Source organism: Drosophila tropicalis, unplaced genomic scaffold (genome assembly GCF_018151085.1).
Source record: "Drosophila tropicalis isolate 14030-0801.00 unplaced genomic scaffold, ASM1815108v1 contig_878, whole genome shotgun sequence".
NCBI lineage: Eukaryota > Metazoa > Arthropoda > Insecta > Diptera > Drosophilidae > Drosophila > Drosophila tropicalis.
This window is the reverse complement of record NW_027173374.1, coordinates 1689094-1706372: the sequence shown is the minus strand read 5'-3', so window position 1 is coordinate 1706372 and position 17279 is coordinate 1689094. Positions and strand designations below refer to the sequence as shown.

The 17279-nt window shown below is 36.7% G+C and overlaps 1 protein-coding gene and 1 long non-coding RNA gene across 2 annotated transcripts in view; both read right to left on the bottom strand.

Annotated features, from left to right (window-relative positions):
- Positions 1-3966: 3966 nt before the first annotated feature.
- LOC137585281 (uncharacterized) overlaps positions 3967-17279 on the bottom strand; it is a 51773-nt gene continuing 38460 nt past the window's right edge. The window contains exon 4 of the long non-coding RNA XR_011033535.1: positions 3967-3997. This is a non-coding gene — a long non-coding RNA (uncharacterized lncRNA). The remainder of the gene's footprint in view (positions 3998-17279) is intronic.
- corto (centrosomal and chromosomal factor corto) lies at positions 9314-15822 on the bottom strand. The gene has a single exon (XM_068299156.1). It carries the CDS (start codon positions 15087-15089, stop codon positions 13221-13223), a length of 1869 nt encoding a protein of 622 aa, XP_068155257.1. The 5' UTR covers positions 15090-15822; the 3' UTR covers positions 9314-13220.

Genomic DNA, 17279 nt, shown 5'->3' with positions numbered 1-17279 from the left:
AATGCAAAGCCTTTAAATATTTTAATTACTTGTAATTTATAACCAAATGGCTTTTAATGTCTTTTGTACTTTTGTCTTGCCTACCTTTATGACTCAAACTAGGTAAAGCCCATTGGGACTGAGCAAAGCCGGTTATACAGACAGTTTTTATACCCTAACAGTCGGACTACTAAGTGGGAACTTTAGGTAATAAACTATTTTTACCAAGTCTAAATTGTTTAATTCTTAAAGTAAACTCAGAAATTAATCACCCTCTTTCTGTGACGACAATATTTATCAATTCTTTCCAATATGATGATGATTGAACGATTAAATATTTGTACTTCTAGTTAGACATCTAATGGAATAAAAGTTTATTTTTGCATATTGACTTTAATCCTTAAACTTAAGCGATAGAAATTCTATGTATTTCGATTTTGTCTTAAGCCTGACATTGCCTCTAAGATTGGGACATGTCCCGGAGTTTTTCTACTCCTCTTACTAACTTTTTGTAGGCTCATTCTATGAGACAAAGGAAGTGTGGTGATGGTGACGTCATTTCTTGATCTGCATACTTATTGATACTATTTTACTTCAAAAAAAACTTGCAACTTGCAACTTGACAAAGGGTTGGTGTTCGTGTTTATAATGTTTGTTGGAGCAACTGCCTGCATTTTATCTGCCATACATGGATGTGACTGTGACCGCATTTTAGTCACAGTCATAGTCAGATACATGTATGTACGTGAAGTGGAAGTGAAGTCTGATGTGGGACTGAAACTGAGTCTGGGGACTTGGCAGAGGAGAAGAGTGGAGTGTGACTGCTGTTACTGGAAGTTGAATGTTGGCTGCTTGGTTTCCTCGCTCATTGGTTGCTGCTGGTTGTGTGTGTGCACTGCACCGGGCATAATTGAGTTTGTTTCAAATGCTTTTTACGTAGCACGACCAACAAAGGCAAACATTCATTGTTATTGTTGTTGTTCTTGTTGTTGGCATCTTTGGTCTCTCTGCTCTTGGCACTTTTCGACATCATAGCCATCGTCGTCATCGTCGTCGTCGTCGTTGGTTGGCATCGGCAACGGAATCTTAATGAATTTTACGAATTTAACATGCTGTGCACTTCAAAAGGAACATGCGGAGCAAGGGAACAACCAAGTCTGGGGAGCAGGGACGCAGAGACTGTGACTGGGACAGGGATGGAGGGGATCTGGGGACGATGCCAGCAGACACGCATGTCGCCGATAAGTATAAGTGTGTTTGTCGTGCCATATATAAAATTATTACTTTCGACATGCATGCAACTACCTACAACAACATTGCCAACATCGACAACAACAAGAACTATAACTGTGTGTGTGTGTGTGTAGGAAACTCCAGCTCCAACTTCTTTCTGGACAAAGTCAAAGTCAGACAAACAAATCTTTAAAGCATTTGTTAAGCATGTAATGAAAATTCCCCCTGGAATTGAAGCAACATTTCCTTTCTTAAGTTAACAAATTCTGTAACAAGATAATGACAGAAAGGCAACAGGACCCAGGATACATTTGTTGAATCGTAATCGTAATTCTAATATAAAAAAATGTATATCTCTAAGATCAGCTATAAATCAGGGATAGATAACATTTCGAAAAGTCATGCTAGTCGCTATAATTCTTTTCGTGCACCTGCTAATCCTTATAATCTACGAAACACTAAAAGTCTATTAAGAGAGGAAAGCGATTAAGAATTACTTGTCCTATTCTTAGTACTCCTTATTTTGTAAAATAATAATGTGTTTTTTCCATGGAATTTATTTATGTACATATATATGTTTATAAATTATTTCTTTCTATCCATATCAGTAGTATGATTTAGTTCGACTTTGAATGAATTCGTGACTCGAGGCACACCAACGCCTTGAACATTTTTGCACATTCGCTGTAATCTGAAATCGAGCGACAATCATCATATCACAAGGTTTCCATATCATAGTTTTCATGGAATTCTATACATAGTGTATGTATATTGTGGGTTGGTCACGTCAACGCCAAAAACTAGTCGACTAGTCAAACAGTGAATTCACTTAACGCATTCCATTTCACAATTTACACACATTCACGTGTTCTAGCTAATCATGGCTTCCAAGATTTTTCACATTAAACTGTATCTGTGTGTATACATTTCTCTCTATTCATTCATTTTCTTTCAACTCCAGAGTGTGCTAATTCAGAAACCGTTGATAATGAATTAGTTGCATATGAAGCGAATGTTTCTTGAATCCATTAGAATGGTTCTATTTGATTCTAAGCTCTCCCATCTGTGTTCTCTTTCTGATCGGATATGTTTTTTGGGGACTTGCCTGGGGATTTGGAATGAACGTGACTCTGATAAAAATGGCAACCGCTTTTCGACATTCCTGTGAACAGAAACCTACCACCCACCGACCCACCGACCCTCCTATTCTACCCACCCCTGTCACCGTTCTGTCACCTACGTCACGCGATTTTATTATCGCACTTAAGTGTTCCAAATAATAGCAAAAACGAAACGCAAATTGTGAACGTCAACAAAGTCAGAGTAAAGCAGAGCAGAGCACTGTGGAGCAGACAAAATGGATGGCTGGATGGATGGATGGAGAATACGTGCAAATTTTTGTTGATTTCGTGAAAGTCACAAGAAACACAAACAAGAAACACTGAAATTAAAAATATTTTTATAACCCATCTAAAAAAACACGAAATAAAATAAGAAAAAAAAGACCGAAAGATGTTGTAAATAATCAAATAATAAAATTCAGAAAATTATGTGGGGCTTTAAATGAAAACCGAACAAAAATATCGTATCGTAAGCGTATCGTACATACATATGTATGTATTCAAAAATTCCTTCAAATCGGCAAAAACATCAACACCGATCAATGGCGCATGGCGTAATATTTGTTCATTGCAAAATCAATTAACAATTTCAAGCAAATTGATATTAACGAGTTCTCGAAATAACAACAACTACAACAACAGCCAAAAACGATTACGATTCCGGAGCCGATTTCGATTCCAATTCGATTCGCAACGTAAACTGGAAAAACATGCAAGGAGAATGATCGATGGATGGAGTGGTGCGGTGGTGTGGTGGTGCGCTGGAGTCGATTGGAGTGAAGTGGAGTAAAGAGCAGTCGAGCTTGGTGAAGGGAAAGACGATATGGCTAACACGATTTCATTGCGGTATGCGGGGAAACAAATCACGCAAATCGGACCCACGACGGGTCGTCCCATGCCCCCTCTGCACGCAAAAAAAACAAAAAACAAAACAAAAAAGAGAAATACATGCAACTTGCTTGAATAATAATAATAATAAAAACAAACTCTGTTAATAATAGCTAAAATGTTTTTTAATTAAGTGCAAATGCCAGATTAACGATTACAAGAAAAACACGTTCCATTAACAACAAAAGCCACTACAACAGCAACAAAAACAAAAACAACCTCAAACAGCAAGACTTTGAAAATTCAAAATTGGAAATGAAAATGGAATTGATATCCGTCCTGGTATGGATATGAATGTGGATATGGATATGGCCAAGGTGTGAGTGGGCTTAAGACAGGGCATCTTGTCACGCAATCATGAAACGATGATAAGATGCCGACCCAACGGAAGAGGGAGACAGGCAGTGAAAAAAGACTGTCGTCTTGATTTAATTAACTAGTTTTCAACTGAGACGTTTTTTTGTCCCCCTCCATTGGTTAAATCACGTTATAGTCCAACAATCTCTTAATATGACAGCAAAAATAATGGACAAGAGATAGATGACTCTGTCTGTCATTTGAGCAAAGACAGAGAGAGACATACAAGTCAGGGTCAGATTTCTGGTATCTAGTTCTAGTTAAATGTACAAAAATGGGAACTACATAAAGCTAGATTCACCTTAAGAAGGTTTAGTTTTGCTTTCTTTTTTTTGACTGATTTTTGGTTTTCCTACCTTTTCCCAATTTATTTGATTGGACTTTTTCACCTGCTGTTGTCTCTGCATCAAGATGGAGTTCTGAAATGAAACCAAAAATTTTTATTTAATACATTTTCAGATCCGAAGTGATATATCTGCTGCGAAAACATGAAAAGTCAATGCAATTTTGTTTCAAAATGTTGTACTCCATTATGTGGCAGTTAGATAAATGGATGGATAGACGAATGGACAAGCCTTATTATGTGATCTTGCCATCTACAAACAAAAAATTTTTGAATTCCGGTGCTGTAAAATTGTTCGTTAGCTGCCATTATAGAAGCCTTCGACCATATGAAAGAAATCTTAATTAACGCATAAACAATTTACGCTTATCTCTAATTTCATTCTCATTTCGTTGATGGCGCCCCAGCCAAAGCCACAGCCAGAGACAGAGCCACAGCCATTTACTATAAGTAACTGCCTTGGGTCCCTCTCTATGTGGCATCATCATCATCACCGCCATCTCGATTGCTGGTCTCTGTTCTGTTTGGGTCTCTGGCATTTCCATCACCTTTATTTTATTTTTTTTTTCGTGGTCATTAAAGCGCCTTAATTTTCTTTATTTCTTCTTTTGGTTGAGTTGAGTTGAGCTGCTTTGGTTTCGGTTTCGGCTTGGTCATCATTCATAAATGATTAACGTCGCCAAATGTGCAATTAACATGGCGAGCAAGGGCAACATTTTCCATTTCCCTTGAAAAGAGTAACAAAACAACATTTTTTAGCTCATATAATATGCCCACATGCAAGTTATGCTCGTATAATTTTTTGTCCACTCACATGAAAACGCTTTATGTATGCAAACATACATATACATATACATACATATATAAATGTATATGTATATTGTTTTTTATATCATTTTCAGATGTTTTCACCATATGATTTTCTGTTTTTGTTTTTGGGCCCTATAAACATTTTTGTGACGCTGAGGCAGTAATTATGCCTGAAAAACTCATTTGACGGGTCGCCCATTTCCAATTTCTATGTGTGTGTGTGTAATAAATCTTTCGATATGTATAATTTCGTATGGCAGGGCGGCCAACGCAAAGTCTCACATCAGTTGAAATTATTATTGCTCTGTGTATATCTCTCATAGATACTCTTTTTGGCCTGTACTTTGGAACACACCAGGCGGCAGCAGCTTAGCTGGGGATTGTATAGGATCGCTTCGGATCGGAACGGATCGAATGGGTATGCCTGTTGTTATTTAAGCTGTGCATGTGTGTGTGTGTGTGTGTGTGTATGCCCGCAGGCATCCAGTCCGCCAGCCAGCCAGACAGAGGCAGGAGAGGAGCATGGCTATGGCTATTAAGTGGAATGCCTAGCCTACAATCATTACTCATCTGTGTTTTTTTTTTTGTTTTTGTCTATGGATTTCAGTATGCAGGCACTGTCCCTCTGTGTGTGTGTATGTGTTTTATTGTCAATGGACAAAACAATGAGCAGGCATACATAAAAAGTATGCTAGAAGAAAGGTGGGTGGCGGCGGTGGATAGCAAAGAGTGGGGGAAGGGTGTTAGCAACAAAACATGTGAGAAATATCTTAGAGTATACAATTTATGGCTTCCTACAACGAGAAAAGAAAATATGACAAGCAATAAATGTTTCACAGAGAGTTCTCTTGTTGCTGTCTTAGTCAGTGAATAGTATAAGATCGTTCAATAAACATAAATAACAATTTATATTTCAACATTTTGCTTAATTTCAATTGGAATTTCGAGTATAAATTCCATGCCATTTCATTTAGCATTTGACATTGAAACATGTTTTCTTTTTTTCTTTTTAGATTTTTTTGGCAACCATTTCGAATATTTCCCAAGCATTTCAAAGTATTCTATAATCGCTTGAAAGAAATTGCCGCATCATTGCCTGATAATTGTGGAAAAACACTTGAAATGAAAATCAAGACCCCCTTCCACACATGTTCTACTACAGATTCGAGAAGAGGAAACATGAGCCTCGTGAGTGCTGCTGATAATGAGAGCCCTAGCCGGCAGATAGATGTGCGGCAATCACGGCAAGATGGCAAGAAGTGGTGAAATTCTGTAAATTATATTCATTTTAATTATTTGCCATAAGAGTCATAGTAATTCTGTGGAAAATTAGTCAAGTGATCAAGAGGAAAACTTTGCCATAGACCTTAGAGAAATGTTTAAACAATTTAGTACACTGTCGACACTAACTAAAATCGAACCATTTACTCCCATGAAAAATGTCATAAACTCTTACCTCTGACCCACACAAATTCGACTTTAACTACTCTAAATAGCACTTGAAATCAAAATAAAAGTCGTCAGCCTATAAAATGTTTGTGTTTTAAAGACTTAATAAACATAATTTATGACAAAATAAAAAACAATTGATCTACAATCTCTTGATAAAAGTTAATAAATTAATAGATTTTCTTACTAATTGAATTGATAAAGTTACCTTTCAGAATTCTAGAAAATCTTTCGGCTGAAACATCCATTCATATATTTTAGAGAAGAGAAAACACATTTTAGATATATGTATTTTTCATCAAATTAATATTAAATTAATTTGCATAATTTTTATTTTTCATCTTGTCTTGTCTGGTTGTTCTTTATTGTTTTGGTTCTTACGCATGCAGCCCAATATATATATATATATATGTGTATATATATAATGGTAATAATATTATTATATTTTATTTCTTTTCATGGATTTTTACATTATACAATAATTTAAATATATATATTCATACCATATATTCATTCGATTAGGTAAGTCATTTTTTTCAGTTTAGAATTAGATTTATAAATAATTTACAAGAACCGAATTCATATTTCTGTTTTGTTGCTCTTTTTCATTCTAGTTTGCAGCGTTAGAAACGAACAAAAAAAAAAATAAAAAAAATTGCCAATTAAGTATTTTATTTTGTTTTTTTTTTTTAATTTATTTTTTTGTATTTTTTTTTTTTTGTTTTAGAAAGCCATTAATTATGAATAAAACTACTATCACATTTAAATATACAATATGTATGATGAGGGTCTGCGTATGGCTAAATTGTTTAAACAAAAACCTCAAATTAAATAATTTAAACATAAATTTTGCAAAAACACAAAAATTTCTATTAAATTGTATCTACAGACGCAAAGGAAAAGCAAAACAAAAATGACTAAATAGAAAAAAATGCCGCAAATTGTTTTTTAATATACCAGAGAAAATCTGTTTCTAATTTTTCTGATTTTCCTATTATTATTTCGTTATTGTTATTGTTGTTTTTTTTTTTGTTTATTTCATTTTGTTGCTAGCCTTATAGATATAGATATACATATATTCATCCATGGGAAAAATAACAAAAAGAATCAATTTATGTGCCTTGGCAGTTTTGCAGTTTTCTCAATGAAAATTTAAAACGGAAATATATTGAATCGAAAAGCAGATATCGAAGAGTTTGATACCCTCGCAGTGAGAAAGCATAAATAGAATAAAAAAGTTAATGATCACTTCTGTAACCCTAAACTGATCAATCGAAAGGAACTTTTTAGTAAATGTATCAAAATAGTCGTTCATATATGTAGTTAAGGAGAAAGTGTTTAAAGTGTGACAAAGATCGGAGTGAATTTAATTGAGTTTCCCTGTGGAACGATCAGTTTTGAAGGCAGTTTGAGAACGAGTGTACAGGATTCGATATTATGCTAATGATAATCCACTGCAAGGCTATCTAGTAGTAATTGATTTGCATTATCTTAACATGTAATCGTAATAATTTGTTGATGGCCTAGGTTTGATATATCGGTTTTCTATATGAATATATAGTATTATATTAATGGTGTATTGTAGATTGTTAAATGGTTAAGTACGCATGCGTTTCGTTTCTAGTGTTTTCCATTTTATTATTTCAGGCATAAGGTCTAATTATATGTAGTTATATCATCATCGTACTATATAGATAGATACATATAATATGTTTAGCTGATTTTCGTTTTTACTGCTCTTGTTGTTGTTGTTGTTGTTGTTAATGTTAGCTGTTGTTGTAAGTCACAATATGGTTGGCTAATGATAGAGTTATACTTATATATTCATGGTAGGATTTCAACTGCGTGATGATGATGTTGATGATGATAATAATAATGACTATCATAGCGATGAATTGTGCCCCAGTTAAGTGGGTATTTTTTTTTTGTTTTTTGTTTCTTTTTTTTATGGTTTTTAATTACACCAAGCATAATTTGTATAATTTGCGTGTGTTGTAGCCTTTTTGATGTTTTTTTTTTCTTTGTATTTTTTTTTATCTATATATCTTTAAATGTATCTTTAACCCTTTCCCCTTGTTTTCAGTAGTTACAATTTTGGCTGCCATCAGACATATAATTTAACTCGATTCATTGTAGATCGTTTTGCGTACTTTTAAATAGTAGTCGCATATATGTGAGCGTGTGAGAGTGTGTGTGTGTGTGTGTATACTTATTCATATATGGTTGATTTTTAGTATACCCCACTGCACTTAGGCAGCTCTAAGCGTTAATGCTTTTTAATTGTTTTTTTTCTTTTGTTTTTCCTTTTTGTAATTTTTGTGTACTTATTTTTTTTACGCTAGCTAACTAGTTTTACACGTTGTTGTTGCCAAGTCTAAAGTTTGTAGTTCAAGTTTTTTTTTTCTGTTTTATATGCTTTTTTGAAATATATTTTTCCGTAGGCCTTTTTGCGAAAGCTTTTTGACCTTCTCTCACTTCTATCAAGTGGGTATTTCCCCAGTTTCATGTAAGTGATTTCGACTTTGCATTTCGCAAGCAATTTGACTTACTTTTTGGACCAGCCACTAAAGTGTCAAAGTTGCCCAACAAAACGCATCTAAGCACATCTTGAGAAAATTCAGAAAATAGTTAAAAATTTGAAAAGAAAATAGAGGCAAATGATAAGTCAAACAGGTAACGAGAGCAATTAAAGATATATACAGTCCCCGCAATAAGAACATATGTATGACAAAATGACTGACAAACCTTAAATATCTTCTAATAAATCTGCCTTCAGGCAAAAAATGTTTATCATAGTTGATAAATATTTCATAAGAAATTTAATTTAATTGTCATATTCAATTTTAATTCCAGTCACTGGACATTTTAATCGCATCAATACCCACTCAATGAGTTTGATTGAAATGGCTTATATCAATCGATTTCATTAATTTCAGATTTCTGAAATTGAGAATTAAGTTTATTATAAAATTGAGGCTTTTGACGTCATTGGACTTGGACTGACTCATGGAAAAAAGAGAAGAAAAAAACGAATTTGTATAAATTGAAATTTCTATTTAACAGGCAAACAAAAGAAAAATGACTTTAAATCATTAATTAACTTTTTTAAGCAGCCGTGTTGTTTCTCTCTCTCTCTCTTTCTTTCAGTTTGCTTGATGATTTCCTAATCTTGGCACTAAAAATTTGCCTTTTTAATTAATGGTTAATTTCCTAGCATTTCTTTCTCTCTCTCTCTCTGTCTCTTTTTTCAGCTGTGCATTCATGCATATAAATTATGCTAATTAGTTACAGCTTAGTTGATGTGTGTGTGTGTGTGTGTGTGTAAGTATTTTTAGCAATTATAATATTTTGTTTAAATTAATGTTTATTAAAAATGCCATCAACTTCCATCCACGTGTGATTCTGGAGATTCTCTTTTTTGTCCTATAGAGCACAAAATTAATTTATTGCTTTAAATTAAAAATGCGACAGAACAGAAATGGATTTGAAATTGGCAATGAATTGCACTAAACCCAGATTATATATATATTTTTCGTCTCTCTCTCTCTCTCTCTCTGGGTATTTCATCTTTAATTAAGTCAGATATTAGGTTTAAAGCTTAAATTGAGATTGAGGTTGACCCCAAAAACCGGTTCGCTCACCTCTCTCCTCTTTGCCTTGCTCTGTTTCTTTGTAATTTGGCTTGGTTTTTTATTCGTTTTGACCAGCCTCAATGATGTGAGTCAGTGTGTATCTCCTCGTTTGCTGTTGCCACTTAACTCCCACCACGCCCACCTAGAGAGCTATACGCCCACATATACAGACAAACTGTTAGACAGCTTCCGACGTCGTCGTTGGCGTCACTTGCCTTGCATTTGCTTGGTGCTTGCTTTTTATTCGCCCATATACCCTGTAGTCAATGGGTAAATGGGTATATTGAGGGCATCTAAAATTGTTTTCTATTCTGGATCAGACTTTCCATAGCTTTAATAGTTTCAATAGCCTTTCATAGTAAGATAGGATAGTATATAACATAAAGAACAGCTTAAAGGGTATCAGCCTGTCGGTGCTTAACAATGCTCTGGTTTTTTTTTGCTTTTTTTAATGGCATCTTTTTCTCTGTTTTATCTTTTACTCTGCCTGACAACCGCCCATGACTTTTATCCACTTTGGCTGGTCTGTTGTTGTTGTTGCGGTTTTAATGCGCTTTGCCTCACATTTCAACATTTTTTTTGTTGTTCTTTTTTTTTTTTTGGTGTTTCGTTATTTCCAACTTGAGTTTAAAAATAACTAACTAACTGTATGACTGACTGTCAGCCTCTCTGTCTGTCTGTCTATCTGTGAGCCAAAAGCCTTTGGGGCATTTTCTTTATTTTGAACTTTTTTGTGACTGTTTTTTTTTTTTTAGTCTGATCTGCTGCTCTCTGTTTTTATTTGCATGTTTTGTTTTGGGACCATTATTGAATTTATTTATCTATTGATGACTTTTAAATGGCAGCTGCTTTTTAGCCGGGCAAAACGAACTGAATGCCAAAACAAATAAGTCAATTAAGTTCGACAAAAATTGTAGCAACAAATTTTCAGCAATGAGAAAAAAGTGTTTTCAAACTGAAACTTGAAAATTAAATTTGAAGGTTCAAAATTAATGACGACGACAAATCAAAGTGGAAATATCTTATTGGCAGAAATCATGAAGGTTGTAATAGTCTTCCAATCTCGTAAAGATCGAGATTCATTTACAAATATATTTTATTATATCTCGTTAGTAAGCCCTTCAAAACATCGTGGCGTTGCTGGAATCTAGTGAAATACTCTTTGTGGTTTAAAAGTTTCAGATAAAGGTTTATTTACGAAAAAAAACAAAACAACAAAATCAGATCAATATACTTGAACAGTAACCCATTGGAATTGTGAGCTCATTTCTATTCGCCTTTCCAAAATCGAAAGCACTCGAAATGCTTGAAGAGGCCTTTTGTTTCATTCATTATCTTCATTTGGCGTTCCTATTCTTATTGCCCACACACAAAACATCAATCAAAGTGCAGCTTAATGTTGTTGTGGCTGTCTTTAAATATAATATTTCTATATATATTATATATACTTTTTATATGGTGACAATGGCGACGACCTCGTTCAATTGATTCATATTCATTTCGAATGCAAAGAAAACTACGTCATTGGCGCTTTGTCGGGTGGCGGCAATAGATGATGTATAGCGAATGATTACTCAAACAATTTGCGACTAACTGGAATACAATATAGAACATTTTAATTGCCATTTCTAATCTTTGGGGTCACTTAAGTATGTATGGAATTGAATTTGAAGTAAACGTGCCAGGCGGTTTGCCTCCCTCATTGCCTCCTGATGTCTGATGTCGACTCATAGACGGGAAACGTGTGTTTATGAAGAGCCTTGTTTAGTCTATATACTACACACACAAAACAAGATTTTGAGAAGAAATAAAAACAACTAACGCTTTCTATTTGGTCTGGTTCCTGTCTTTGCTTAACTTGGTCTGGTTTGAATTTAGGGCAGAGACAGAGACCTCCTCTTTTATGGCAAAACGGATGCGTTCGGTTTTGTGATTGTATTTTTCTGTTTTTAAGGTGAAATTCACTTGTGAAAGATTGTGAATTCCCCCGCCGCCCGTTTCCTCAAGAGTATAATTTAAATTGAATGCCAACTATATGTATATAATAAATAAAGACTGATAAATGGAAATACGAGGGTGCCGCAAGAAATTAAACTTCATGGGAATTGTCTTCAAACTGAAATCTTATCAACCGATGGATTCAAGTTGTTTATAGGGGAAACTCGGCCGACAACAAATTTCATTCATTTGGAGTTTTCCATTGGTCACTTTTAAACTTAAGAAATGCCATAAACATGACCGATTTCAATTACAATCAATGGACGACTATTATTAACATGAAACCTAAAAATTTTGTAGTACTGTGTACAATAAAATTAGCTGGAAAATCAATTTACAAGCTTAACAAAAGGAAAATCGGCAAATTAGTTGTGGAAAAGACATCGATTAACCGACGGCAAATAGTCGAAATCACTTGACTAACTTTATTATTTCTCTCATCTTCATCTTCTTTCATCATCTATAAATTGAAAACACAAATTTTTGGATTTTTGTTTTTAGTTAAATTTTTGCATATTTTTGCTTCAAAAATTACGTTTTTAAGCATAATTTTGAATAATTTTTATTCTTGCTTGATTTGGTTTTTTTTTTTTCGGGTAATAATTTTTGTTTTTCATATTTTCATTTTATAAAGATTTGTTTTCCATTTTTCGCTTCCTCTTTGACTTTTGTTTTAATTAAATATGCATAAGATGTTGTTGTTGTTGGTTTACGCTTTCTTGTTGGTTTTTGTTTAATTTAAATTAAATTAATTACTAAAATTATTTTATAACAAATATCACTACAATAGTTTGCATTTTTTGTTGTTGTTGTTGTTGTATCTCAATTACTACAATTACTAGAAGAGGGGGAGAAAAAAATTCAGAAAAAAAGGAAAAGCAATTTCCCATAATATTTTCTTCTTTCATAATTTTCTCTCATTTTTGACAACAATTTTTAATGTTTCTTTTTTTTGTAAGTTTTTTTTTTCATTTTGCATTTTTAGTTTTAGTTTTTTTTTTTTTTTTAGCAGCTAAAACAGAGAGGAGAATATAATAGAAGAGTTTTGTTTTTGTTTTTTTCCATTTTACAATCTAAAAGCTTTTTATCCATTGATGAGTAGAAAGATGTGGTTTCTCGGAGAGGGGGGGCGGTTAAGGAGTTTATATATATATTTATATATATTTGTATGTATATATAGAGGGTGTGTGTGTGTGAGGATTCTATGGGTTTATATATTCCTTGAGTTGGCTATTTATTTCATTGACGTTTACTTGGTAAGCGTCTGTGTCTCAGTTGAATGTTGTTGTTGCTGCTGCTGCTTTTGGATGTTGATGGCTGCTAATATTGTTGTTGTTTTTTGTTGTTGTTGTCCTTGTAGCAATTCGATGACATTTTGTCGCAGGCTTTTGAGGGTTTACTTTGGGTTGATCACACATTATAGCAGGAAATTTGCTGCAGATGTTGGAATGTTGGCGTTACCGCCGCTGCCGCTGCAGCAGCCGCAGCCGCTGAGCCGAATGGACCAAATGCTCCAGTTGTTGTTGCCGTATGACCCAAATTGCCGGCCAAATTGAGTGAGGAATATGGATGCATTCGCTGTGAACGCAAATATTGACGATATTTGCCACTCAATTTATCGGTGGCAGCGGCGGATGATGTTGAATTACTGCTGCTGCCGCCTCCAACCACTCCTGATGCTGCTGTACTGGCACCCGCTGTGGGCGTGGCTGTAGCGCCATATAACCTCATTGGCGTGGTGTCAGGTCCGGCCTGATAATTACTAGGAACTGTTGCCATTGGCGATCGATCCATAAGCATACCTGCCGCAGCAGCAGCCGCTATGGTCTGTGTGGGCGCTGCCCCTCCCACTGTGGGATCCCAATGAGGGGGCGGTGGCAGGCAGTGTTGTTGCTGTTGGGTATGTGAATGCTGCTGCTTGCTGCTCGTTTGGGCATAGTTACTGCCCGATATCATGGCATCCCGTTTACCGGAAGAAGCGGCAGCTGCAGCAGCGGCGGCGGCAACGGCTGCGGCGGATGAGGCGGAGGAGGAATTGTTGTTGTTATTATTGTTGGCTGTCTTTGCCGCATACAGAGCCTGTGGTGGGGCCAGCATATGATGCGGCGTCATGGCAGTTCGGGCTGCCAAAGCGGCTGCCAGCTGATCCCACTGACCAGCGGCAGCGGCCGCAATCGATGCAGTACTGGCAGCAGCGGCGGCTGCTGCAGCTGCCTGGGCAACTGCTGCAGAGTTGTTTGAGTTGGTGAGGTGGCTTTGACTTTGGCTTTGACGACTTTGGTTGCTGCTGCTGCGTTGATGATGATGAATTTGCGCCTGCTGCTGCTGCTGGCGGCGCACTTGCTCCAGACTAGACTGTTGTTGCTGCTGCTGCACTGGATAATGCGCCTGCTGCGACATTTGTGACATCTGCTGATGCTGTTGGCGCATTTGTTGCTGCTGCTGCGAATACACTTGCCTCTGTTGCTGCTGCTGTTGTGCCTGCTGCTGCTGTGTACTTTGTCTGGCAGCCCGTCTGGCGGCACTACTTGGCACCGATGCTGCCGATCCGCCATTGCCACCCAAAGCGGCTGCACTACTCACGGAACTGTTGTTGGCGCTGCGAGCCGTCGCCTGCATGTTATTCACAAATGGACTACGACGTTGTGACTCCATTTTACGGAAATAACATGGATGGATCATCAACAGAGGCTCCACACGTTGGCCAGCCGGCGGCTTTGGCTGATTGGGCAGCTCGTATTCGACACTGCAATCGACATGCAATGGAATGCTATAGTCTTTCTGTGTCGCATTGTTGGCATTTGTGTTGCCACTAGAACTGCTGTTGCTGCTGCCACTGTGGTTTGAATTTGTATTATTATTACTGTTCGATTGGCGTGAGCTGTTGGCGGCGACAGCGGCGGCGACCTGGTTTTGATTTTGGGCCGCCGCCGCCACCGCTTGACTATGGCGAGAATGTGAGGCGGGCTGTTGTTGGCTATGTTGCTGCTGCTGTTGCTGCTGCTGATGGCGTTGATGTTGCAGCAGCTGTTGCTGATGTGCAGCAACTGCAGCAGCATGATACATATGCTGTTGCTGTTGTTGCTGCTGTTGGCTGTGTTGCTGCTGCTGCTGCTGTGAATGATGATGTTGCTGCTGCTGGCTATGTTGCTGTTGGCCATGTTGCTGCTGCTGGCTGTGTTGCTGCTGTTGTTGCAGTGCATTTAGAGCAGCAGCCGACATGCCGTGAGATAGTGACGACATGTCATAATTGGCATAGCAAGCGGCCATCGTCATCATGTGTTCCAAGAAGAATTAAATGTTGCTGCTGCTGCTAGGTCCTGCAGTTGCAGTTGCCGTTGTTGGTTGAAAAGGTTGCTGGTTTTTATTTTATTTTTTGGTTTTCAGTATATCATTTTTATTAGATTTTGCTTTTCACACTTCTTTTTTTTTTTGTCAAAAAAATGCACTTTCTATATATTTTGCTTTTTCTCTTTATATATATATATTCTTTTCTTTCTTCTTTCTTTTCTTTTTTTATATTTTTTCTTTGATATTATTGGCACTGGTAATCCAAAAATAACGGTAATCCTTGTGTGTTGCTGTTGTTGTGAGTGTGTGTTGAGGAACCTTAATCCATATATGTGTCGATTTTGTTTTATTTCGAACCCGTATTGTATATATTTTCTTTTGCTGTTTAACTTTGTTGTTTTCTGTTTTATTGTATCTATAATTTTATGTTTTTAGCGTATTAGTCAGTCTTTATATTTTAATATATATACAGATATACATATATTATGAAATGCAGCGTTTACTTTACTCCCGGCTGCCGATGATGGTTTTTTTTTTGTCAGTCTTTATTTTATGCTTCTTTATTCTGGCTTCCTTCTATCCGTTGTAACGTTTTACACGACAAGAGCAGACCTTTTGAAACGTCCGTTAGCGGTGACCAGCCCAAGTCAACTTTTTTGGGTTTTTTAATTCGTAACCGTCCGACCGCACAACCGCTCACTTCGAAAGCAAAAACAACAATAAAAAAAAAACCGAAAGCACCCGAACTCCTAGCAACATGCAACGAATGATGCCAACTCGAACATGTTCGCAAGTTTTACTATCCTAGGTCCGCTGAATTCGGAGAGAGAGCGAGAGAGAGGCGGCGCACGTTTTTTTCCAGCTGAATATGCCAGAACGAGATGGGTAATGCGTGCGAGTGCGACAGAACACGGCGCAGCCTTAAAACAGCTGTTATTTGTCACAATGCGATTGTTTTGTTGTTGTTTCGATTTTACTATGGGCCCAGCGTTTGGTTATAGTAGTATTTTTTTATAGTTTTATTATTAGTTCTTTGTCACTGTTTGTTTTTATCACAAGAAAATTGATTTTTATCAATAGTATTTTCGGAGGAAATTGTGAATTTTCCTTAGTATTTTCTCAATCGAACGCGCATTCGTTGTCGTCTGAACGCGTGAAGCACTTTTGGCCGACTGTCTGAGTCTGAATTTGGAACTGGTTTTGACCTGGCTTAGGCTCTGCCTGTGCTCTGCTGCCATTTGGCTCTCTTTTGGCCCTTCTTTTAGTTTAGCCTACCTGCTGTTTGACAACAGCTGATGGGGGCCATGACGTCGTCGTTATATTCAGCCAATTGCATAGCGCTTGTGCTCGCCCTCTCTCTGTCTGACGCTCTGTCGCTGCTCTCTATCACTCTCTCGGCCATATTGAGTAATTGTTGTTGCTGGCTTACAAATTCAGCGGCGGCCATCTTTACAACTGTTTGCAGTAGTCACTAGTGTGAGTGTGTGTGTGTGTTTGAGAGAGCGAGAGAGAGGTGGTGTTACTTCTTCCTTTTGATTATTTTGTAATACGATTGCTGTTGTTGTAATGTCGGAATCTGCTCGCGCTCTTTGAGAGCATTAAGTGTTGCCCTGCTTTAATTTTTATGATGGCTTCTTCTCTAACTCTCCGCGACTTCCCCCCACCAACACACAACCACACCTCTGGCTGTGTGCAATTTTACGACTTGCCCCACAGATCATAAAAGTTAGCATTGAATGGGTCGAACAAAATGTGGGAAGGAAGAACAGGAATTTACATATATGAGAATATATCTGTGTGTTGCACAAGTAATTTGGAGTTGCTTTACAGTGAATGAAACTATAAATAATTCATTTACACAGCTGCCAAAAGGTGTATAATTAAATTACCTATTCAAAATCTAGTCGGAAAGTTCTTTACGTGCAACTATTCTAAGGTGCTTCAAAGTAGCGATAAAGGATTCGTATTTTAGTGTGTATACATTTCCGGGCTCAATGCTCTTTTTTTCGCCCACTTTGGGGTTCTAAAAATTGTCAGCTGCTGCATAAAAGAAATACTACAAAATATCAAATTCAACATAAGCCACACGGAAACTGCGCACAATGCCAGCACAATCCGTTTTATAGGTACCAACGAGAAAAAGAGATTTTTAAGCACCGACAAAAAGAAGAAAACACA

Excerpts from the sequence above, each read along its gene's own strand:
- corto (XM_068299156.1), bottom strand. The coding sequence starts at position 15,089 with ATGATGACGATGGCCGCTTGCTATGCCAATTATGACATGTCGTCACTA.